Source organism: Monodon monoceros, unplaced genomic scaffold (assembly GCF_005190385.1).
Source record: "Monodon monoceros isolate NGI ecotype Baffin Bay Population unplaced genomic scaffold, NGI_Narwhal_1 Super_Scaffold_16, whole genome shotgun sequence".
In the NCBI taxonomy this organism is placed as follows: domain Eukaryota; kingdom Metazoa; phylum Chordata; class Mammalia; order Artiodactyla; family Monodontidae; genus Monodon; species Monodon monoceros.
Window position 1 is genome coordinate 55,562,855 of NW_021703772.1, and position 26,150 is coordinate 55,589,004.

General features: G+C 33.1%; 1 protein-coding gene across 3 annotated transcripts in view; it reads right to left on the minus strand.

Annotated features, from left to right (window-relative positions):
* AGPS (alkylglycerone phosphate synthase) overlaps positions 1-26,150 on the minus strand; it is a 280,454-nt gene that overhangs the window by 209,890 nt on the left and 44,414 nt on the right. For all 3 annotated transcript variants that reach the window (XR_003793973.1, XR_003793974.1, XM_029225507.1), the window contains exons 3-10: positions 25,945-26,035; positions 23,982-24,102; positions 23,812-23,886; positions 19,180-19,251; positions 17,601-17,680; positions 16,335-16,415; positions 7,110-7,235; positions 4,489-4,597 (exon numbers count right to left, since the gene is read on the minus strand). Coding sequence is in view for 1 of the 3 variants with exons in the window: in XM_029225507.1 (XP_029081340.1) it covers positions 4,489-4,597; positions 7,110-7,235; positions 16,335-16,415; positions 17,601-17,680; positions 19,180-19,251; positions 23,812-23,886; positions 23,982-24,102; positions 25,945-26,035 (755 nt within the window). In the remaining 2 variants the exon portion in view is untranslated. The remainder of the gene's footprint in view (positions 1-4,488; positions 4,598-7,109; positions 7,236-16,334; positions 16,416-17,600; positions 17,681-19,179; positions 19,252-23,811; positions 23,887-23,981; positions 24,103-25,944; positions 26,036-26,150) is intronic.

Below are 26,150 nucleotides of genomic sequence, written 5' to 3' on the forward strand. Positions count from 1 at the left end.
AAAACCACACAGGACATACACTTTAGTATTAAAAGGGGACAAGAAAACACTATGGCTTTCTAAATACCCATAAGTAGAGATAAAAAGAAAAAACTCCAACAGACCTTCTACAGCCTTCCAGCTGCTACAAGCTTATAAGGGCAGAAAGTGAGTAAGGGGGGGGGGGGGCGTTTAGAAGACTCCCTAAGAAAGAGTAGAGGGTAGCAGAGGACTTAAAGTAAGCAGAGACAAAATCAACCGTGGAAAGCAAAAGTGCAACAATAAACTCCAAATACTGTATAAGACTTGGTAATCCATAACCCTGGCTATGAGGAGGGGTTTGAAAATGGAAGTAACCAGAAATGGCACCCTTGGAGAAGTAAGGGAAGTATCTTCAAAGAAGCATCAAATTAGAGGAGTGTGGTACTCCTTGGAGACAAGGCAGTGGAGGGAAAGAATAAAATTAGGAGGAAAATTAAAGATCTGATAGAAATGAAAGAGAAACAGGACATGCCATGGCTTCTCCCACCAAAAACACCACCATCTATAAAGCAAATAGCACAAAAGAGGGTAGAAGTGACAGAACAGAACACTCTCAAACTAGGAACCCTTTCCAAGTAATAACAGGTACAGAAAAAAGCAGACCAAATCCATACAAAACTACTGCAAAACATCAGAAAATGGAAATAATAGCTTTTCTGCTGATGAAAAGTATCCCCCACAAAACCAACCATGATCCTGAAGAAAACTGTAAACACAGCATTTCAAACTCAATTAAACACTGTCAAACAAGCATTTGGGGATATGAAAAAATAGCTGAATTAGAAACATAAACACTAAAAACATAAATGGACAAAAAACAAGATAAAATGAAATAAACGATGACCAAACTCAGGGAAGAAATAGAACAACAAAACATAAAAAAAAATGAAGGCTGGGTTACAAGGTATCCAAAGGAGAAGAGAGAATAGATTCAAATGAAAACTTAATACAGGGCATTGAAGAAAAGCCAGAAAATAACCAAGAGAATTAAAATAAAATAAAGAAAGAAGTTGAGAAAAAAAGAGAAATCATGGATGAAATGAAAAATAAGCAAAGAAAGTCAGACAAATGTATAACTGGTGTCCCTGAAGAAGAAAAATCAAAACAGCAGGGGGAACGGAATCCAAAACCCTAATATTTAACTCTATAATCCAAAGAAAAACTTTACAGAAATAAAAGAAGACCAGCATATACACAGAGAAAGGGTCCACTGACCAGAGCAAAATGACCCACAAAAATCAACTCTCAGTTGTAAAAGTAAACTTTAATGATAAAGAAAAAAAAAATCCTCACTGCCTCCAGGCAAAAAGTCAAGAGAATTGGCATTAGATTTCTTTAAAACAACATACAAAACCAAAGCAACAGTGGAATAGTATTTTCAAAAAACAAGGAAAAAAAGTGTGACCCATGAATATTAAAGCCACTCAAGCTGTCCTGCAGGTATCAAGGTCATAGAAAAGTAGTTTAGAACATTCCAGAACTCATGGGATATACAAATGTGCCTTTCCTGAGGAATCTAAAGGATGAGCTTTATTTAACCAAAAGATGAAGTAAAACTACACAGAAGGACTGATAGTAAGCTTTTCATCTATTTCATTTTAGAGCAAAGGCTAAAACAAGGGTGGGTAACGAGTTAAAAAAAAAAAACGTACTTTTAGCCATTTTTCAAATAAAAGAGCAAATCATTATAAGTTACTAGTAAATTCCACATATAGGAAAAGAATATAAAACATTTCAAATGCTTTATTTATTACGGTTTTCATTAATTCATCATGATACTATAACATCTAAAATGGGAGGAACCTGCTTGTCAAAATAATCATTATGAAAAATTCATAACACAAAACAACATAAAAACATTAAACTTAACTTGGCTAACCACATGTGGAACTTAGCAGGATGGGGGAAAATAGGTTTTTTTATAATGGTGATGCTTTCAAGGTTGTCGTGAAATGATTTAACTATAGCAAAAGAAAGTATTTTCTAAATCTCAAGGAAAAGTTTATGATTCATATTTAAGGCAGGAGGTTATTATTTAGATAGTTCAAAACAGCAGAGAAAATACATATTATAAAAGAATATGATTTCACATAAATTTACTCTCTCAGTCATGCTGTCTCCTGGCCTATATTAAGATTACTCTATATCCACATACATACAGAAATGGGGATTAGGGACCATAAATATACTTATAAAGATCACTGATGCCAAAATAATAAACAGCCACAACGGTTTAACATTTGTTGAGGACTTACTACATGCTTATAAACGGTTTAGCATAATTTCATTTGACCCTCTCAAAAAGCTTTTGAATATGGATACTTTTATTATCCCCATTTTACAGCTGAGGACACTGGGCATAGAGAACTACCTAATTTACACAGTCACAGAAATATAAGTGGTAAAACCAGGATTGAAATCCAGATCTGAAAGATTTCAAGGTTCATGCTCTTAAATCAGTATGGCATTTTGCATGGATATTTATAATAAAATCTCATTTAAATATAGTAACTTACCCTTGTACATGTTTCTAATAAACTGTATTTCTTTGTTTACTTTACTATAACAATGAGTTTGCCTTCCTTAAATTCGTACAATAATTTACTATTGAAGGAGGTAGTCCAGTCTTTTGGATAAAGTTCAAACTATTATAAAGGGATAAAAGACCAAATTATCTCTCCAGCCATCCTGTAACCCTTACTACTCCACACCCTGACCTGCTGTCAACTCCACTCTACAATTAAATCTTAAGTTCCAGTCACACTGAAAAACTGGCACCTTCACGAGGCAGACACAACTCTTTCTCACTTTTAAGCCTGTTCACATGCAGTTAGTTCTCTGTGTAGGGCAACTCCCTCCCCACCTTATTCCCTCAACTCTGCCTAGAATTATTTTCTCATTATCATCCTTGAAGGACCACTTTAGGCACAACCCCTCTGCGGAAGTCTTCCTAAGCACCCATCAACATGACTTTTGTCTGTATTTCTCCTTCATTTACTTCTATCATAGAATTTATCTTATTCAATTTTAATGGTCAATTATTACCTGTGTCCTTGGGTGTGCCAGCACAGTACCTAGCAACCAGAATTTTTTAAACGCTAATTGATGGGAGAAAAAAAATGTTTGATGTAGCTACTTGAAAAGATAATTTACAGAGTTGACTCCAACTATGTATATACCAATAGTAAAATTAATAATTATCAGTTTTAATACCTATTTGTTATTCAATTTGACATTTGACTGGAAAAAGTTATATTCTTTCAGTTAACTCTTGGATGATGCATTAATACAAGAAGTTCCAAAATAATATTTCTTAGAGAACTATATTATTTTAAAGGAATTTAACATTTTATTTTTCTCATTAAAAGTGTAGTTCTGTTTTTCCACAGAAGAGTACACTGATCAGAAAAGGAATAAGAGAGTAGATTGGTGAAACACCTTGACAGAGGTTTGTCACTAATTATCATGAAAAATATCTAAGCTATACCACTGGTCATCAATTTAAGAGTTGACCTCTAGTACATCACTAAGACACATAAATTATTTCTTCCTTGATGTTACCATCAAAAGTTAGAATTTATGCCCTAACATCCTAGTTTATCATAAATGCACTTTTATCCATGAATATAGCTAGATGTTTTGAAAATCTTTTGACAGCTTGCACCACCTTCTGACTTAGTAGTGAGTTCCTCTGGTAACTTGGAAACACTTTCATTTCTCTGAATTTAAGGGATAACTATCCCTCTCTACCATGCTAAGAATTGAAAAATATGCCCACCTTCACCTTATCCATAAAATTCACAGTGCCTACATAAGAGTTAGTTTGCAAACTAGAAGGAAGGTTAGTGGTTTTTTCCCCCTCATAGGTACAGAAATTAAATGTTTTGCAGAAGATGAAGAACTACATTCTAATCTACCCAGCATTAAGTAACCAAGCAAAGGAGATGACTCAAGTAGTGAAAAAATAAAAGACCAACATAAGTTTTCAAAGATATGTGAATCAACAGAATTTTAAATTCCACTTCTTCAAAAACCAACTAGAAAATAACAAAAGATATAATTATAGAAAGACAAGGCAATAAGATAATACTTTATTAGTCCTTTCCTCCTGATAATTCAGAGATTAGAAAATACCATACCAGTAAATGTAAAAGCAAATCATTTTAAACCCTAACAGCTACTCCTCCTGAAATTGATTAAAAACTCTAAAAGAAAAACAAAATAACACCAAAAGGACTCAGCTGGCTCTAAAAACATAAAAAAGCAAAATTCAAGAGAAAGTTTAATAAGATGTTCTTATAATAAAAACTTTATGAAGTACTAAATTAAAGTCATAAAACTTAAAAAAAAATTAAATATATAAAACATGTCTTTCTTTCAAAAATCTGATATCACAATATCACAGATTTTCACAAAACTGAATCACTAACCTGTATTTTTTCATAATAAGTTTGCAGTTATATTTACCTTCAGATCCCATGATGAAGTGATGGATATCAGGGCCTGTTGACATTCGAGGTCCTTGACAGCTTTTTTCTATTATACCTCTAGGTGTTACCATTTTTATATGAACCACCTGTTTAATACAATGCATGATGTAAATTCTAGATATCTGTCAGTGAATGTTGTGTGTGTGGATACACACACCCATACATATTTATATAAAACACTATTTTTAAAATACTGGTTTAAGTGATAAATGGTGATTCCCTTCAGAATTCTAATATCGTTTAGTAGTTCTCAGACTAACAATAAATTGTATGTAACTTTAAAAGAGGGAACAATTATTCTAAGATTGTTATTGGCCTAGGTATATTCATCATCTTAAAAACTGAAAAACACATTTCCTTAAACCAAAGCTAGTCTAGGGCTGTCCATGTGGTAAAGAACTAAAGGATGGAAAAAATATGCAATGATCACATTTTAATAGGTTCATTCTTTCATTTATTTAACAATATTTATGAAGCACTATTATTCATGTTAGGCACTATTCTAGATGCTTAGAATTCTAAGAAAAAAATTATTCTTGCCTTATCCCCACCTTCAACTTATCTACTTTGCCCACTCAGTAGAAAAGAGTGAAAAGAACGAAGTATTAATTTTGATCACATCAAAATTGGGATGAAGAGAGAGACGTGGTGACTGAGTTAAAAAGAAGAAGAAAGATATCTGTGAGATATGTCTCACACATGTGAGAAATTAAGTACATTGTAGGGAGAGGGTCAATCAAAAAAATTCCTCAGATCTGAATCAGAAATGGTTAGGTAAAAACCCAACATATTTTCAGAATAATTTTTTGACAGATAAATAAAAATAGTCTATTGTTGAAGGAAATGAGCAGAGGACATAAATAAAGAATTCGCAAAATAAAAAGATAAAAATTGCTAATGAGGACATTTTAAAAGATTATATTCACTAACAAATAAATATAAAATTTTAGGAAAAAATATAAATAAAAGGTCCAGTAAAATAAAGATTCTCATAGTGCTAGTAAGAATGTCAACTGGCACAAAATTTTTATAGAGCAATTTGGCTGTAAGGGTCCAAGGACCTAAAAACATGCTTGACCCAACAATCCAAGCTAGGAACTTACCCAAAGAAAATGATCAAAGAGGTATGCTAAAAAATTACTACAGAAGATATTTTTCCCTTTATTTATTTCTATAATTTTGAAATAAAAATACTTTAAATATTCTTTAATATGGAATTACTAAATCACAAATTATCAATAAAAGAGAATTATAAGCACTTTTAAAAATAATGGTGCAAGCCTATGCTCATTGACATGTTAATAGATTGATAACAGTTTAAAGAGCAGATTAAACACAGTATGATGCTTTTTTATATTAGAGACTAGATATAAACATGCAAATAGGTACATTAACATGTATACTTATAATTTGTGGCCCTTAAATAACCCCCAAAAGGATTAAAATAAATTACATGCTTTAGCAGTACTAAATGTGGTAGTCTATCAAATATGCTTAACTCTGATAAAGCTTTTAATAATCCAATAGCAAAAGGATCAAATTCTCTTTTCTGAAACTGAATTTATGTTATCTTAATTGCAAAAAGAAAAATGTGATTTCTAAAATATGTTCAATTAAAAAAAAAGATAATGCAAACATTTAAAAAGTGTTCATAATATAGACACTTAAAGTCTTAAATTGTTGGGTGTTAACTATAAAAAACCAATATATTTCATCAACAATTTGATATTTCTATCAATGAAGACATTGACGAAAATGTTGAAACGCTCGATTTGAAAAACAAACCTAAATAGCTCTAGGAATAATGTTAGGAATACCACTTTAATAGTCTCATAAACTATTCTTTTAAATTGTTACCAAAATATTGATGATAAAGGGAACTAACATGTATGAAGTACCTATTACATACCAGTGATTCCGCTAAGAGTTTTCATTTTATGTCCTTTATTCCTTATAATAATTCTATGCAACAAATAACATTATTCTATTTTATATAGTAGGAAATTGAAGTTTAGAAAGGTAAACGAATTTGCACAAGGTCACACAATTAATCACTGGAAAAGCTACAAATGGAACAAATGATACCTAATTCCTAGCCAGGATGCCTAACTAACTCTCAAGAGCAATGACACCAGATCAGCTAAAACAAAATGATGTGCACATAAAACATTACATTAACTAGAACATTTTTAATTGGGCTCTTTAATTCTATACAGAAAATTTTTTTCAGAAAAATAAATATAAAATCTCATAAGGCAAAACAGTAGTAATGACAAGATCACCTAAGTAAATAGACTAAAATAGTGGTAGAGTTGAAGACCAAGGCTCCAAGGCTTGCAAACTAATATTTAGATACATTTGTAAGTCAGATACTGAGACATCTACAAAATTTAAATATCAGTTACTCAAAAAGAAGCACTCTTAAATAATGACCACAGTTGTACCTTTTAACTGTTTGTATTACACATAGTCAACGTTACTATAATCAAAAAGGGTATACTTTTGTGGGGGACTCTCCAACTCAATTTTTAAAGGCTTAACAACTTTATAATAATCTCCATAGACTAATTATTATATAATAAATAGAAAAAAATTTACCAAGTCCTCAATATTGCCATAGATATTCTTCTTCATGCCTGATGCCCGAGTAGATACCCATCCTCCCACAGTGCTGAATTCCAGGGAATCTGGTTCATGACCTGTACAATAACCACTTTCTTTAAGCTGAAAAACAAAAATGTAATATTTTACCAGTGAAAATGGCCCCGTTTAAAACAGAACTCAACACATTAACTCTTTCCACATTAAAATTTCCATGTCATTGCCATTTGGACTCATTAAAACCTATATAGAAAAAGAAATACTTTTATCATACTAGTCTAAAAATATTTTTAAGCTTTTGCCTAGTGGAAAAATATGGGCCAAAAGACAGTTTTATTTTCCACAGGTTCACCAGCCAATCTTACTCCTTACATTCTTTTATTTTAAAGCCAACTACCCTCCCTCCTTTTTTTTTTTTCCACAAAGAGACAAATTAACTACTTATGGAGATCAGATTATGCTTAAATAACTGCCAACTTCATCTAAACAGTTTCAATAAATAAAGCACTTAAATCTCTTATGCTCCATACCCTAATATAATCTGCAGCAGGGCTGCAGAAAATCTGAGCAAATTGCCTGTACTTAATTCTCTCAAGGAGTCATGTGTTTTAATGTACAGCCATCTGGCTAGGTTTCCTGCATGTAATACCATCATGTATTTGTGACGCAGATCATGCATTCCTGTACATTAAATAGTCACTTGTTTCTCATTTTTCTACATTAGTGTGGCTTTGCCATCTGCACAGCACCTGAGGTTGGATGGATGCCCTTTACAGAAACACCACCAAAGCCATTCCACTAAAATCATTTTAAAGACTCAGCTATCTCATGTCAAATGGTACAGACACTACCACCTGCATACCCACTGTCTACTGCACTCAAGCCCATCAATCTGTATTGACCATTTTGATAGTCACCCAATTAAGCAACTGTTTCTGTTTTTCAAGTAAGCCACGCAGAGATGTAGAATATGTCAGCTATGTTTATATCTGTGTATTTAAGTATGGTATGAAAGCTGTAATCCAGAACCTGAGAACCTATAGGTTGAATACAATTTGTTAGCTTTTGCACACAAGCAATGCAAATTATTTATGTCTAATTTTGTTGCTAGGAAAACAAGATTTTAAAAGACATCAATTATTACATAATAGAATTTTTTCACTAAACATTCAATACATTTATTTAATTTTAAGAGGTTAATAACCACTCACAAATAAGTAGCTTAAATACAGAACTGAAAGCTAAAATGAAGATTATCAGACCATGATATTTCTTCCTTAATTCCCAAACAATCTATATTCATATTATTTACTCTCAAAAGACTACTACCTTTCAATTTTTCTGAAAGTAATACACACACATGCGCCTGCGCGCGCACACACACACACACACAAAGAACTCTTAAAACTCAACAATAAGAAAAAACCCAATTAAAAATTGGACCAAAGACCTTAACAGATACCTCACTGAAAATAGCAAATAATCATATGAAAAGATGTTCCACATCATATGTCATCAGGGAAACACAAATTAAAATAACAATGAGATATTACTACACATCTATATGAATGGCCCAAATCCAGAACACTGACAACACCAAATGCTACTGAGGATGTGGAGCAACAGAAACTTGCAGTGCTGGTGGGAATGCAAAATGGTAATTTGAAAGACTATCTGGCAATTTCTTACAAAACTAAACATACTCTTACCATACAATTCAGTAATCATACTCCTTGTATTTACTCAAAGGAGCTGAAAACTTATGTCCACATAAAAACCTGCACATAAATGTTTAAAGCAGCTTTATTCATAATTGCCAAAACTCGGAAGCAACCAAGATTTCCTTCAGTTGGTGAATGGATAAATAAACTGTGGTACATCCAGACAATGGAATATTATTCAGTGCTGAAAAGAAATAAGCTATCAAGCCATGAAAAGACATGGAGGAAACTTAAACGCATATTACTAAATGAAAGAAGCCAATCTGAAAAGGCCACATATTCTATGATCCCAACTATATGACATTCTGGAAAAGACAAAACTATGGAAACAATAAAAAGATCAGTGGTTGCCAGGGGTCGGGGGGCTGAGAAAATGAACAGGGAGAGCACAAAGAATGTAGAGCAGTGAAAATACTCTGATATTATAATGAAGGCTACTCAGTGATTATTTATACATCTGTCCAAACCCACAGAATATACACCACCACAAGTGAACCCTAAAATAAACTATGAACTTTTTGTAATTATGATGTGCCAATGTAGGTTCACCCTTGGTAAAAGAAATCTCAATGTCATTATATCACTTTATGTGGAATCTAAAAAAGTTGAACTCATAGAAGCATAGATTTGTGGTTATCGGGATGAGGGGGTGGGGGAAATGGGGAGATAGTGGTCAAGGGGTACAAACTTCCAGTGATGTTGATAATGGGGGAGGCTATGCATGCGTGGGGGCAGGGGCATGTGGGAAATCTCTGTACCTCCTTCTCAATTTTGTTTTAAACCTAACATTGCTCTAAAAAATAAAGTGTTAAAAAAATATGAAACAAAGATATTTTCAGACAAACAAAAGCAAAAAAAATTCATCAGCAGCAGACTCACGCTAAAGATATTTAAAACAAGTCCTTCAAGCAGAAGGAAAATATCATCAGATTGAATTAAAAGGCACCACAAAGGGTAACCAGATGGGTAAATATAAAAGATGTTTTCTTACTGTTTAAATATCTTTAAAAGATAACTTACTATTTCAACAAAAATTATAACAATATACTATAGGTTTTACAATATATGCAAAAGTAGAATGTATGACAACAGCACAAAGGAGAGACAAGGGGAAAGGGAAGCATAATATTTTATGGTTCTTATGCTAAACTCTAAGTGTTATATACATTATCACCTTAAAGCAGACTATTTTAAGTTAAAGATATACACTATAAAACCTGAAACCCTTAAAAGAACAAAGCAAAAACTTATAGCTAATGAAGAAAGAAAAAAGATAAAATGGTATCATTAAAAAAAAATTCAATCCAAAAAAAGAAAGTAAAAGTGGAAAAGGAGAAAACACAGATAGGAAAGATAGAAAACAAATTGCAAGATGACAGACTTAAAATGAACCATATCAATAAATCACATTGAAGGTAAAAGGTCTAACCATCCCAATTAAAAGGTAGAGACTTTCATGTTAGATAAAAAGGAAAGGCCCAATTGTATGCTGTCTATAAGAAAAACACTTTAAATATAAAAATATAAATTAGTAAAAAATTTAAAAATGGAAAAAGGAAAAAGATATACCATGCTAACAACAGTCAAAATAAAACTGGAATGGCTGTTTTAGCATCAGATGAAGTAGATTTCAGAGCAAAAAATACTGTCAGGAAGAAGGAAAGTCATTTCACAGTAACAAAATTGTTCATTAGTCAAGAAGCAATAACAATCCTCAGTATTTATTCCCCCCAAAACAGAGCTTTAAATATATGAAGTGAAAACTGATAGAACTGCAAGAAAAAATAGATCTATAATAGTTGGAGACTGTAATTCCCTTCTGTCAATAACTGATAGAACAAGTAGACAGAAATTTTTTTTAAATACAGAAGACGTGAACAACACTATAAATCAATTTGACCTAACAGACATGTATAGACCACTCCAACCAACAGCAGCAGAGGACAAATTCTTTTCAAGTGTACATGGAACATTTACAAGACAGACCATACTGTAGGCTATAAAACAAATATCAATTAATTTGATAGGATTTAAGTCATATAAAGAATGTTTTCTGAACACAATGGAATTAACATAGAAATCAGTAACAGAACGATGTTTAAAAAAATCCCCCAATAAGTGGAAATGAAATAACAACTTGTAAGTACCTATAGGTCAAAGAAAGAATCAAAAGGGAAGTAGAAAATATTTTGAAATTAATGAAATTGAGCAGACATATCAAAATTTGTAGGATACCACAAAAGCAGTAGTTGCAGGAAATTTATAGTACTGAAAACCTATATTAAAAAAGAAGAAAGGCCTCAAATAAATCACCTCATCTTCCACCTTAAGACACAAAAAAGCATTTGACAAAATCCAAAATCCACTCCTAATAAAAACACTCTACAAACTAAGGTAGAAGGAACTTCCTCAACTTGATTAAGGGCATCTACAAAAAAACTCCCTATACATTAAGTATTAACATCATACCTAATGGTGAAGAACTGAATGCATCTCTCTTAAATCACGAACAAGATAAGGGTGTCTATTTTCACTTCTTTTCAACAGTGCATTAGAGGTTCTAGTCAGTGCAATCAGGTAAGAAAAAGAAATAAAGGCATACTGATTGGAAAGGAAGAAGTAAAATTGTCTTTATTCACAAAGGACATGATCATAAATGTAGTAAATCTAATGGGAGCTAAAACTTTTAAAACTAATTAGTGAATTTAGTAAGATTGCTAGATTTAAGAGCTATACACAAAAATCAATTTTATTTCTATATACTAATGAAGAATACTCAGAAACTGAAAACTTTTTAAAATACCATTTATAAAAATATATAATACTTAAGGACAAATCTACTAAAAATATGAAATATTTGTACACTAAAAACCATAAGACACAGCTGAGAGAAATTAACAGACCTTAAAAAAACTAAAGTTATACCATGTTCATGGGTCAGAAGATTCAATATTAAGATGTCAGTTCTCCCCAAATTGATGTATAGAGTTGATGCAATCCCAATCAAAACCCCAACAGGCTACTTTTTTTAATAGAAATTGACAAGGTGATTATAAATATCATATAGAAATACAAAGAACCCAGAATCACCAAAACAACTTTGAAAAAGATTTATGATAAAGCCACAAGAATCCAAATAGTGTGGTACTGGCGTAAAGATATACAATAGATCAATGGAACAAAATAGAGTCCAGACTAGATGCACATTATTATATATTACATATTATATAAAAATGACAACAGACAAGTTTTATGATGGTGCAAAGTCAATTCAGTGAAGAAAGGATAGTCTTTTCAACAAATGGTGCTGGAACAACTGATTATCCATATGCAAAAAAAATGAACTTCAACCTATCCCTCACGCCATACATGAACATTAACTCAAAATCTTCAAAACTCATCAGACTTGAAAAGAAACTAAAAACTATGAAACTTAAATGAGAGAAAATCTTTGTAACCTCAGGTGAAGCAAAAGTTTCTAGATATGACAGTAGAAGCATGATATATAAAGTAAAAAATTAAGTACTTCATCAAAATTAAAAACCATCTACTCTTCAAAAGACTCTGTTAAGAGAATGGAAAGACAAGCCACAGACTGGGAGAAAATATTTGCAAAGTATATATCTGGAAAAGAACTTATGTCCAGAATATGTTAAAAAAAATTCTCAAAACCCAATAAAAAGAAAACAATCCGATTTAAAAATTGGGCAAACAACTTGAAGAGACACTTCACCAAAGAAAATATATGGATGGCAAATAGCGCTTGAAAAGATCTCCAACAGCATTAGTTATTAGAGAAATGCAAATTAAAACCACAGTAAGATACCATAACAAACTTACTAGAACAACTAAACTTTAAAAGACTAACAACAACAAATATTGGCGAGGATGTAGATAAACTCATACAGTGCTAGCGCGAATATCAAATGATGCAATCACTCTGGGAAAACGTTTGGTGGTTTTTCAAAAAGGTAAATATATACCTACCAAATGATTTAGCCATTTCATTTCTAGATACTTACCCAAGAGAAAGGAAGGTATATGTCCAAACAAAGACTTACACATGAATGTTCAAAGCAGCTTTATTTGTAATAGCCCAAAAATGGAAATAATCCAAGCATTCAACAAGTGAATGGATAAACAAACAGTGGTATATCTATACAACTGAATACTACTGAGCAACAAAAAGGAATAAAATAATGATACATGCAACAATATGCATGAATCTCAAAATAATTATGCCTAGTGAAAGAAGCCAACCCTCGCCCCACCCTTGTAAAAAAAGAGTATGTGATTTCATTTTAATAAAACTGTAGGACATTCAAACAAATCTACAGTGACAGAAAACATATCAGTGATTGCCAGGGACATGGAAAAGGTGGGATGGAGAGAATTATAAAGAGGCCAGGAGGAAACTTTTGGGATTGGTGCATGTGTTCTATATCTTGATTGTGGTGATGGTTTCATGGTTGTATTCATATACCAAACCTTACCAAGTTGTGCATTTTAAATGACTGCAGTTTACAGTATTGTATGACAATTATATCTCAATGAAACTATTATAAACAAAAGCAGGGACTTCCCTGGTGGTCCAGTGGTTAAGAATCCGCCTTCCAATGCAGGGAACACGGATTTGATCCCTGGTGGGGGAACTAAGATCCCACATGCTGCGGGTCAACTAAACCCCTGCACTGCAACTACTGAGCCCATGCGCTGCAACTACTGAGCCCATGCACCACAACTAGAGAGCCTGCACACCACAATTACTGAGCCCATGCACTCTGAAGCCCATGTGCCACAACTAGAGAGCTTGCATGCCGCAGCTACTGAGTCCACGTGCTCTAGAGCCTGAGCGTCACAACTGCAGAGAAGCCCATGCACTGCAACAAACAGCCCGCATGCCGCAACTAAGACCCAGTGCAATCACATAAATAAATATTTTTAAAAATAAAAAGACCCTTTAGAAATACTAAAAAGAAAAAAAAAAGACTCAGGATTTTGGCTCAAGCTGCCCAAAGAACTGAATTTCCACCAACTGGGAATGAGAAGGCTGCAGAATAAGCAAACTGTGGAGGGAAAATTGAAATTCAATTTTTTTAAATGTTAAGTTTGAAATGTGTATTAGATATACAAGTGGAGACGTCAACTAGGCAAGTGAATATGCAAGTTTAGAGTTCAAGAAAGAAGTCTGAGGTGATACAAATTTAGGAGTCTTTGGCATATAGAAGAAATATTTAAAGTCAGCTGTGTCTGAATGAAGCAGATAGTACTCAATAAAAATTAGTGGAATGAATAAAATTTCTAAGTACTTTACATTATTAACTTATTTCATCCTAACAAAAACTTTATCTCCATTTTATAAATAAAGAAACTGAGGCATTGAGAAATGCATCCCTAGTGGGGGGAAAACATAAGTCACATATCCCCAGACTATTAACTAATGAAATTAAGTAGCCAAAGATTTAATAAACCTAGAAACAAATTCCCAAAATCCAAAGTTAACATTTAATGACCTCCCTTAAATTTCATACATATTAAAAAATGTAATCTACAAGTTAAAAAGATGAAAATGTGTGCTACCCAACTAATATATTTGTGTCATTTTAAAACTTCTAGAATGAAAAAGCAGGAAGTTTTAAGTTGGTTACCTCAGCTGAAGAAGAAACTGAAGAATACAGAAGCATGATGAGGAAGAACTTGAACTGGGATCAACACAGCTATAGAAACTATATTAGAGTCTACTAGAGGCAAAAAGAAATGTTCTATGTTGGCATTTAGGGAAATAAACTAGTAGGTAAAATATCATAAGTTCCTAGTCTAGGAAAATGTCATTTAAATTTCAAGGAAATATGTTCCTTGAATTTTAATTCTAACCTTTAAAAAAAAAAAACTTGGAAAGGTTAAAATACTACATCAAATGCTATAATAAAGGATATAAAATTATAGACATGAAAGGCCATCCTTTGTTATAAAAAAAAATCACTGTGTTGATAATGCCTCTCAGCATAACAGAAGACTAATACAGGCCTTTTTACAGGTTTTTTTTCATTAAATACTATTATTCAACCCACAAAGTTCATTATAAACTATAATAATTAACAAACCTAATTACCTTGAATTATATAAAACCTTGACTTACTGAAGATCTTTAATGTCTCAATGAATATGTTCAATTTTATTCTAGTTCTCTGTATCTTAGCGCATTAAATAAAAAATAAAAGTTTAATAATGTTTTTCAAAACCTTTCATCCAGAATTGGTCACCAGCATACCAACTTCATTCAACTCTTTACCATGAAATATGGAAAAAGATAATAAAAAAAAGATCAACAAGCATGTCACATTTCTCTCTGTGTTGTTAAAAGGTGGGAAGAAGAAGGGGGAAAAAAGGTAAGAAAGAGGGGTCTCTGTAACCCAAATTGAACAAAATAGTCAGTTCATCACCAGCGAACTGGACTTTCTAACTTTTGTTTACAAAAGCTGAGTTACAGTCATCTTGACCATATTTGAAAGGGCTGAAGAAACCAATACATTTTAATAATTACCGCTTAAAATCCATGAAGAGAACCTCAAGTTTCCTAAAATTCATTAGGATCCCAAAAAAGTGCTATAAGGACTCCAGGAGTTCCACTTATTCATGAGATGAGCAGTTTTCAATAAAATTATGCTTTGAAAATTTCAATGAATAGCAAATACCAACATCTACCCAAATTGATCAAATTTATCATTAATTTCTGAGAATTCTGTGTCCAACTTGTTCTGTTTCGCTCCATTCTTACGACCTTGTTTCAAGTCACTATCAGCTCTTGTCCAAATTATTGCAGCAGCCACTTAATCCACCTTTACGTGCCCATCCATCCTCCACACAGTAGCTCACGAAAACTAAGTACAAAGGTAAAGTTCAAACATTTGGGGCTTTATGATCTGACCTCTTCATGTTTTCCTGGCTTCACCCTTTACCACTACTATACGTACACTCACCCAAAATACAAACACCAAGAATATGTGTTCTCCCATATACACAGACTAGATCTCAGCCATATTCAACTATCTGCAGATCCTCCAAAGCAACAGCTGCCTGTACATCTTCCGCACATGCTGCTTCCCTTGACTGGATTGTTCTCCCCAACCCCATTTCCTTTTCACTCTCACTCATCCTAATTTAATCCTCATTTTAAATGCCGAGTCCTCTGTGATACCATCTTTGTTCAACTCCTTCTCTTCGAACCCCATTTGATGAGCCTAAATACCCCACATTTAGCCAGGCTTCACCTAGAAATTCTCACTGAGTCATATGTCTATTTACCTAACTTTCTGTCATAATATAACGTAAGCTTTCGTAGGGTAGGGGATGGGTGTCTTATTCACTACTGTGTTCATAGCATCTAGCTCAGTATCTGACCCACATCAGAAACCGAACAAGCTTGTTCAGTGAATATATTGTGAAAGGTACTTTATTCATAGAGGGGATACAGCAGTTTTGAAAATTTTAAATAACATACCTGTCTTTCCAACTCTTGTCCTGTTATGCCAGCCTCTACATGAGCTGTCAGATTGTTCTCATCAACCCAGAGGATTCGATTCTGTTGCAAAAGAAGAAAGAAGTCTCATCTCCAGGAACAGACACTTTCTCAGGAAATATAACCTCCTAACTGAAAGCAGCAAGTGACAAGATAGAAATTAAGCAAGTAGGGTTACCCACACTAGAAAGCTCCACTTGTTCTTGACTATACAACATGACAGACATAGTAACACAGGCAGTATATTGCACAGGAGTTGGTTTAAAACACAGACATTCAGAAAGTGAGGAAGAGGGTTTCAGATAACTAAAAGAAACCACCAAAAGCTAATGCGGGCCTTGTCTGAATCCCCATTTGAACAATGAAATGAATTATAGAATAAAGACAATTTTGAGACAACTGGAAAATGAATGTGGACTGGATATTAAATGATATAAGGAATTACTTTTAATTTTGCCAGAAGTGATAATATTATAGTGAGAAAATGTCCTTTTTAAAAGAAATACACAGAAATATTTGGTGTAAAGTAGCATACAATCAGGATTTGCTTTAAAAATAGTACAGGAAAAAAGATAAAGCCAATGTATGTAAATAATTATTTTATCTAGAGACTAGAAATACTATTCTCTCTACTTTGATGCTTGAAAAACTTCAATAAAATAATAATAAATATTAAATTTTTAATTATAATAGAAGATTATATAAACAGGAATATTGTTGACTATACAAAGATTAAGTTCATACCCAAACTGAAACTTTAACATAGCACAATGGCCAACTCTTGGACCATAATGAACCAAAATTTCACAAAATAATCCTAAAGTTTACTAGCACCTTCATTAATTTTAAGTTAATTTTAAAATTAATTAGCTCTTCTATTCTTCCAAAAGCAAAAGTGCAATAGCATTAGTAAAAATTTGGGAAACAACTAAGTTTTGATGATTCAAATTAACATTAACAAATATTATTTGTTTTTTAACAATACATCAGGTCATCTATTGTATCACTATTCCAATCCATGCTTCTCAAATTGTCAATTTCACATGTTAATTTGGTAGAATCCATCAAGATATATGACTTAGAGTAAGAGTGAACTTAGCTTTTAGAGGTCTGAAGACAAAGGTAAAATATAATGATGAAAAAATTTTAAACAAAATGGACAATGTACCTTTTTAAAAATAACTAAGACTGAGCCATAAAGACAACTTTTAAACACTATCTTCAAATACATCTTAAATTATCATATACCATTTGTGAAGTGTCCAAAGAAATTATTGTTCTTGTCTCATCTGCAGGACACATGAGGCCATATGAAACACTTGTTCCTCCTGCCAAAATAGGAAACAACAACTATGCTTAAATATTTTACTTTTAGCTACATTTCTAGGGTAAATCCCTAAGTCAAAGTATACAGATAGGTCCTCTAGGAAATAATACCTATTTCTACTTTGCAAAATGTAATTTGCAAATGCTAACACACTATAAGCAAACTCACCTTAATTTTATGGTGCATGCCAAAATGAAGAAATGTTATGGAGCTGAAAGTAATGGGATATGGCTCCATCCCCCGGGCACACTCAAGTGAAGCCCCTAGCATTTTGTGGAACTCCAAAAACATGATTAGAAAAGTTCTAAGCTAATGATTACTGTGGAGAGATAGCGTAAAAGAAAAAATACGCGTCCTATACAACTAGAGACACCATTATCTCCTTTCTGCCATATTTATGAGATTCACTTATCATTTAAAATATTATCTTATACTCCCATGCAAAAAGGCTTTAATAAATTAGAATATAAAGTTAAAACTGCCCAGATTATATGATATTCAAAAACAAATTTATATGTTCTTTGGTGAAAAAGTGATTTTTAATATAGAATAATTAATATATAGAAGAATTTAAACAATGTACTCCTACTTAACATTTGTTGTCAAAGGAAAAATGCTTTCTTGATAACAATATGGAACAATACGGTGTTCTCATTTCTTAACCAGATCTGTACCATCATATAGCAGAATAAAGTTTGAATTGGTACTTTCATATCTTTTGGACAGAATATAAGTGGAAGTCACCTTGATGCAAGTACAGGGGGTATTGATCTACACGGTGAAACAATGTTAAGAACATGTCTGTGATTAGTAACCACTATTTCTTGTCAAAGTCATTTGAAATCAGAAAAATATTTCATTATAAGTGGCAGTGTAATGCCTTTTTTGCATGAATTCAACGATAAGTATCAGCTGAAGAAGGTATCTGGAACTTCTGATTTGCAGAGGTCCCATTTCCATTCCATCAATGCCAATTCAGTCAGTGAAGGCAATTTCCTTTGGCTTGTGTAAGCTGTTAAAATGATGTGGTTGGTGAATGATCAAGAGAGATTAAATTTAACTTAAAATGTAAAATAATGTTAGTTTTCAGTATTAAAAGATATTACTGATTTGGTTATCACTATCCTAGTTGCATATCCCTTCTTCTCAAAGATTTATGTTGGGTATAGTTAGCCTTTGAAAAATAATATTCTCTCTATTAAGATAAAGGTTAGAAAGTAATTACTAAAGCAGGAACATTTTCTTATTTAGGCAGTAAGTCACAGCTTCAATTAGGATCCACATGGGAAAGAAGCCATGAACTAAGGGTAAATCATGTCTCAAACAGTTTAGGTAGATCTACTCAGAACAGAAATAGGCCAGCATAACCAATAAACACCATAAACCAATTTTTCAAGATAACCATTTCATAATTATAAGAATGTTTTCAGTGGGATGGCACAAATATTTAAAATAGAACAAATTTACATCACATTAAAATTCAAAACACACAATACCTACCACCAATTGGTATGATACAAAGGTTATATTTGCACGCTAGATTCACAATCTTAACTACATCATCATGACACGCTGTTGAAAAAAGGGAAAATAAATTAATCACAAGGACATGAACAAAATCTGGGTAACCCTGCAAAACAAGGGTCTATAGAGTTCTTTAGTGTCTAAACTTTTCCTTCATTTATTCACTCATTAACACATTAAATCACGATATTTTTTAAAAAACTGTTTTTTACCTTTTTTAACTTTTCATTTTTAAATAATTTTACACTTACAAAAAAGTTGCAAAAATGGTACAAAGATTTCCTTCACCCAGTAGCTGCAAACACTAACATCTTATATAACTATAAAAACTATAAAAACCAAGCAACTGACACTGATACAATACTATTAACTAATCAAGAGACCTTATTCAAAATTTGCCAGCTGTTCCACTAATGTCCTCTTTTCTGGACCAGGATCACACACTGCATTTTAGTTGTCACATCTCCTTAGTCTTCTTTACTCTAAAATAGTTCCTCAGTCTACTTTGACCTTGACACTTTTGAAGAGCACTGGTCAGTTATTTCATATAATGTCCCTCAATTTGGGTTTGCTTATTTCCTTAGGATTAAATTCAGTTTATACATTTTGGCAGGAATTCCACAGAAGTGATGCTGTGCCTTTCTCAGTGCATTGTATCTGGAGGCGCATGATGTAGATAAGTCTCATTGCTGGTAATGTTAACTCTCATCACTTAGTAATACAGTACAGTAGTCCCTCAGTATCCACAGGGGATAGGTTCCAGGAGCCCTACAGACACCAAAATCTGGGAAGCTCAGGTCCCTTAAAGAAAATGACATACATACAGAGTGAAGTAAGTCCGAAAGAGAAAAACAAATACCGTATGCTAACACATATATATGGAATCTAAGGGGAAAAAAATGGTCACGAAGAACCTAGGGGCAAGATGGGAATAAAGACACAGACCTACTAGAGAATGGACTTGAGGATATGAGGAGGGGGAAGGGTAAGCTGTGACAAAGTGAGAGAGTGGCATGGACATATATACACTATCAAATGTAAAATAGATAGCTAGTGGGAAGCAGCTGCATAGCACAGGGAGATCAGCTCGGTGCTTTGTGTCCACCTAGAGGGGTGGGATAGGGAGGGTGGGAGGGAGAGAGACGCAAGAGGGAAGAGATATGGGAACATATGTATAACTGATTCACTTTGTTATAAAGCAGAAATTAACATACCATTGTAAGCAATTATACTCCAATAAAGATGTTAAAAAAAAAAAGAAAATGACATAGTATTTGCACATAACCTACAGCACATCCTTCTGTATACTTTAAATCATCTCTAGATTACTTATAATACCTAATACAATGTAAATACTATGCAAATAGTTGTAAATACAATGTAAATGCTATATAGTTACGGGCATGTGGCCTTTATGCAATTTTTTTTCCAAATACTTTTTTTTTTTTTTTTTTGCGGTACGCGGGCCTCTCACTGTTGTGGCCTCTCCCGCTGCGGAGCACAGGCTCCGGACGCACAGGCTCAGTGGCCATGGCTCACGGGCCCAGACGCTCCGCAGCATGCGGGACCTTCCCAGACCGGGGTACGAACCTGCGTCCCCTGCATCGGCAGGCGGGCTCTCAACCACTGCGCCACCAGGGAAGCCCTCCAAATACTTTTGAACAGCATTGGTTGAACCTACAGATGCGGAACCCTTGGATCAGAAGGGCCAACTGTTAGGTTTCTCCATATAAAAACACTATAGGGCTTCCCTGGTGGCGCAGTGGTTAAGAATCCACCTGCCAATGCAGGGGACAGGGGTTTGAGCCCTGGTCCGGGAATATGCTACATGCCGCAGAGCAACTGACCCCGCCTGCCACAACTACTGAGCCTGCCCTCTAGAAATCACAAGCCACAACTACTGAGCCCACGTGCCACAACTGCTGAAGCCCGCGCGCCTAGAGCCCATGCTCTGCAACAAGAGAAGCCACAACAATGAGAAGCCCGTGCACCACAACGAAGAGTAGCCCCTGCGTGCCACAACTAGATGAAGCCCGCGCACAGCAACAAAGACCCAATACGGCCAAAAATAAAAACAAGTAAATAAACAAATTTATTTTAAAAACTATAATTAATAAATATCTCATGAGGAAATACTTCGATTACATAAATGTTTCATACTTTTGCCCACTAATTTTTGCATCCATTGATGATTCTTTATTGTCCTTTAAACAAAACTTTAAACATTATACATGATATACTGCATACAAACTCCTTTCTATTGTACACACCAAAGGGTACTTTTCAGTGTAAAAGTAGAGTAAGTATTAAAAATCTGAAGGCAGAAGATTTTAAACACCAAGCAAGAGGTGCTAAGACTCAATTTGACTAGCAAAAGGGAATTAAGGAGGGGAACAACATGGCAAAGACAGTGTTTTAGAAAGATCAATCTCCTGATAAATTATGGGATGGCATGGAGGAAAAAGACATTTGAAGCAAGGAAACCATGCAAAAATTGAGTATCACTTGCTTAGGACCTGAAAGGGAAATAAGGATACAAATGAAAATATACAAATTAATATCCATTTATGAAAGTAAAAATACTGTTCTATAAAAGTTATGATTATCATTTCCCAGGTTTTCTTAAAGCTAGGAATATATGTCATTTGCATCATTCCAAATTTAATAAAAATCCATTTTCAAGCTTTCAGATTAAGCCTATAAAGCTTACTATCTGTGGTAAAAATTTTCAATAAATGGAATACTAGTTCATTAATAATAAAATACCCAAAGATGTCTGTTAAAAACCTTTAACAAGGCAAAACTATTTCAAGGATTGTCACCAAATCAGAAGCTTTCCTTTACAATGTTATTTGACACAGCACTCCCTCATCCCACCACCCACCCTATTTATTCTCTATCTTTTTACTGTGCCTTGTTTTTCTTTATAACATTTACCACCCCTTGCTACATTAAATATTTGTTTATTGTTCCGTCTCCTCCCGCCCCCACTTAATTGTATAGCACCTGAGAATAGGGATTTGTGTTTTGTTCAGTGTCTTATCTTCAATACCTAGAACAGTACCTAGCACATATTTTCACAGACCTAAAGTTTTGACATTTAGACTGCTGAAAATAATGCAGAAATTGAATAAGTGAAGTACTTCTAAAGGAGACTTTATTTTTATAAGTATACTTACCACAGACAACATACAATGTATAAGTAACTAACTACTTGTCCAAACTAAATGAAAGGTAGAAATAGCTACACTGTGTACAGATCACAATGGTGACAATTCCTGGTTTAAGTATGACTCCAAATCAGGAAAGTTACATATATTACAAGTTCTTACTCTTACATAAGCCCTAGACATCATATTAAAGCAACATGTAGAATTCAGACTCCAATTACAGACAGACTTAAAGACATCCACAACGATAGACTTCCTAGGTATGTGTACATATGTATATATACAGATATGGTGTGTAGATATTTAAACTGTAAGATGAGAAAGCCACCCCCGCTCTATGGAATACCACATTGTCTCAAATTGCCATATTGTCTCAAAACTTACCCTCATGCAAAGAAAAACCTGAACTTTATTACCAAAAGGAAATTTACCTTAAAGTTAAATAAAGGCCTTGGTGAACTGACAACCTGTTGGGAAACAAACTATTTCCAAGAAGTTCTTATACTGGAAGATTCAACAGAACAAAATTTTAGACTTGATTTGGGCACCAATACACTATTCAAATAGATTGTTTTCTCCCTATATATGTCACCCTCCTTCCTATCCCCAAATTCAAGTAGGATTTTTCCCTCAGATATTCCCTGCAAAGGAAAAGGATCACATCGAAGAACTGAGAGTCCATGAATGAGGCAATTTTTTGAAAAATAAAACACTCTATATAATCCTTTTATGGAATCTGAAGAGAAAAAAGGATCGGAAGATCAATAGAACTTCTTAAAAGGTAATTATGGACAGTAAGGAGCAGTATACCTGTATTCTGCTTTAAAGTTTCTGCTACAAGACGTGGATATAAAAACCATATATATAAATATAGTGCCTAAGCATCAGCAAGAGCAAAACAATAACAGAAAGCTCATCCATCCTCCATCTCAAGCCAAATCCCTAAATGAAATTAATTTCTCAAAATTTAATTATTTGTATCAAAGACAATATCCATATTAAACAACTTGTTCACCAAGTTGTTATTCATCTTATTCATCATTTGAATACCGTATTTTTTAGCCCACAAGTTAACATCAACAAACTACTATTATTAGTTGCAGTAATCAGTTACGTTAAGTTTCTATACATCTAAATATATCATTGATTGATAATAATTTCATTAAGCTTTCAAATTAGCCCAAAATACATTTTCTACTGACCTCGCAAAAGGATATGTACGTACTAAATGAAGATTTAATCATCAACAAAATTAATCATTAAAACCAACCATTCAGGATGATCATATTAAGAATGATGTGACCTTTACAAAACTCTAAAAATATAGCGATCTATATTTTTTATAGCTCATATGTTTAAAAGTACGTATTTCCAATACTAAATTTACTTAAAATTTAACAATACTAAATTAATAATACAAAGAAAAACAAGAACTTACTTGGCCATAAAACTATATCAGGAATTCGCTGAAACATTCCTTCCCTGAGCAAAAATATCTCATGAAGACAATGACCTATTTTGAGGTTTAAAAAAGAAAATGCAAAAACATCTTAAATTATAGGAAATTTACAAATTAAAAATAAATAGCACTTATATAAAGTTGCTTACCATGAGCTCTAAATACTCGATCATCTGCTTCTTGTGAATATGAAATATTAGCTTCTTTAAGGTCATGAAGAAAATCTTCATTTACAATAGAAGGAGGTGTATCACTAGGATTTAAGGATGCCTAGAAAATAAAATTGGTTTTCTCTGACTTATTTTTAGAAAATAAAATTTGAATACCTATGTTACAGAGAGTGACTATAAAATGTAAATTTTTACATCCAAATTAGGACAGAAGCATAGGAAAATAACAAATAATACATATGGAAACCAACTCTGTGACAGTAACCAATTACAAATGCTCTGGTTAATCACATTCTGTAACATAAGTTATAAAAGCCTATGTTTTCTCTTTTGCTTCTATGGCCTACCTTTTCATTATTTCTAAAGATTACAATTAACGGGACTTCCCTGGCGGTCCAGTGGTTAAGAATCCCTGCTTCCACCGCAGGCGGCCAGGGTTCCATCCCTGGTCAGGGAACTAAGATCCCACATGCCGTGTGGCGTGGTCAAAAAATAAATAAATAAAATAAAATAAAAATAAAGATTACAATTAAGAACAAGGAAGATAGCAAAGTCTCAAATCTTCGATTTTAGACTAGGGACACTGGGGGAAAGATAGTTAACTTTTGCATTAACTACATTTTCACCTGTAGATAAAATTTATCATTTCCTTTTATTATTTTTAAATGATCAGCAAAAAGCCTCCCAATAAGTAATAAACCCATTTTTACAGGACTGCTTTAAAACTCACAACATAATCATAAACTTGATACTTAATTTCAACTAACAGGTAACTTGAAAAGTAAATCTTCAACTTTAAAGCTATGTGACATTGGGCAAGTCACCCAAGTTCTGCAAGCCTTGCCTTCTTCATCTGTTAAATGAGATTATCACCATCATACAGATACCATCATACAGATTACTATTTTGTCAAGTTATTGAAAACTGAAAGGGCTCAAAACAGAAAAAAGAAGTGCATGTAAAACTGGTGAAATTTCTGAATATGGTATATAGATTGCATCAGTGTCAAAAAAGTAATCACAAATAGTCAAAAAAGGAAATAGAAGAGATCTTTAAAGAAAAGTTAAAAGAATTTGGTTTGAGAGGGATAGAAATTAGCTGTTTAGCCTAATTTAATACTAGAATAAAATGTAACTGTGGATTTATAAATAAACCAAACAAGCACTCACTGAATACCTACAGTCTTTAATAATATGTTGGATATAGTGGATAATATAGTGTAAACCATAGTCCCTGCACTTATGCAAGTTATACTCAGTTAGAAGGACGCAGAATACCATGCCATAGCGAATAATACTAATAAATAATAAAGATTATATAAAGAAATGTTAACTATTTCATTAGTTTAATACGTATATAGTCTAAAGGATTCTAACCACCCCCGTCAGAAAAGTGATACCACATGAGCAAACTAAAATTCTCTATCACTCATATCTTAATCAAACTTTTACTTCATTTTTTTCAATCTTCAAATATTCTAAATGTTTTGTTAGTAAATGTAACATTATATTTTTATTTTAAATTATTCTATATTAATTCTAGATTACTGTCAGTTCATTACAAAACCTAAAAATAACAGCAACTTATATTTTTGTAACAAAGTTCCCTCACAGAATTCATTCATTTGAACTTCACTACTACTTGTGACACACAGGACAGACAGTTACAACTCTGAGGTTCAGAGAGGATTACAGATTTGCCAGATAAATCTCAGATAAATGCTGAGATTAGGCTCTATATCTGTGATGCTAAAAAAAATTTTTTTTTTAAAATCACCCCTAGAAAGCCTAACAAGGCTAATATGACTAGTAAACTTCTTAACAAAAAAAATAACAAATATATTAAATAACTATAACAAATTACTAAGATAAGTCTAATTAATTCGGGATTAAACACACACACACTCAGTTAAGAATATTATTAATCATTCTTATTTGCTTACTTTAGAGGTAGTTTTATGCTCCAGACTTACTCCAAGGGTATTTTGGATCCACTCTTTAAAAGTTGGCAAAACCATGCCACTAAGAGGGTACCTAAGGTACAAAGAATGTAAAACGTTAGAGTAAAGTATCTTCATTTAAGTTCAAATCTTAGATTCTATTTCTAGTAATGGTCAAGTTGTTCCTATCGAACCAACCCTCCCACATA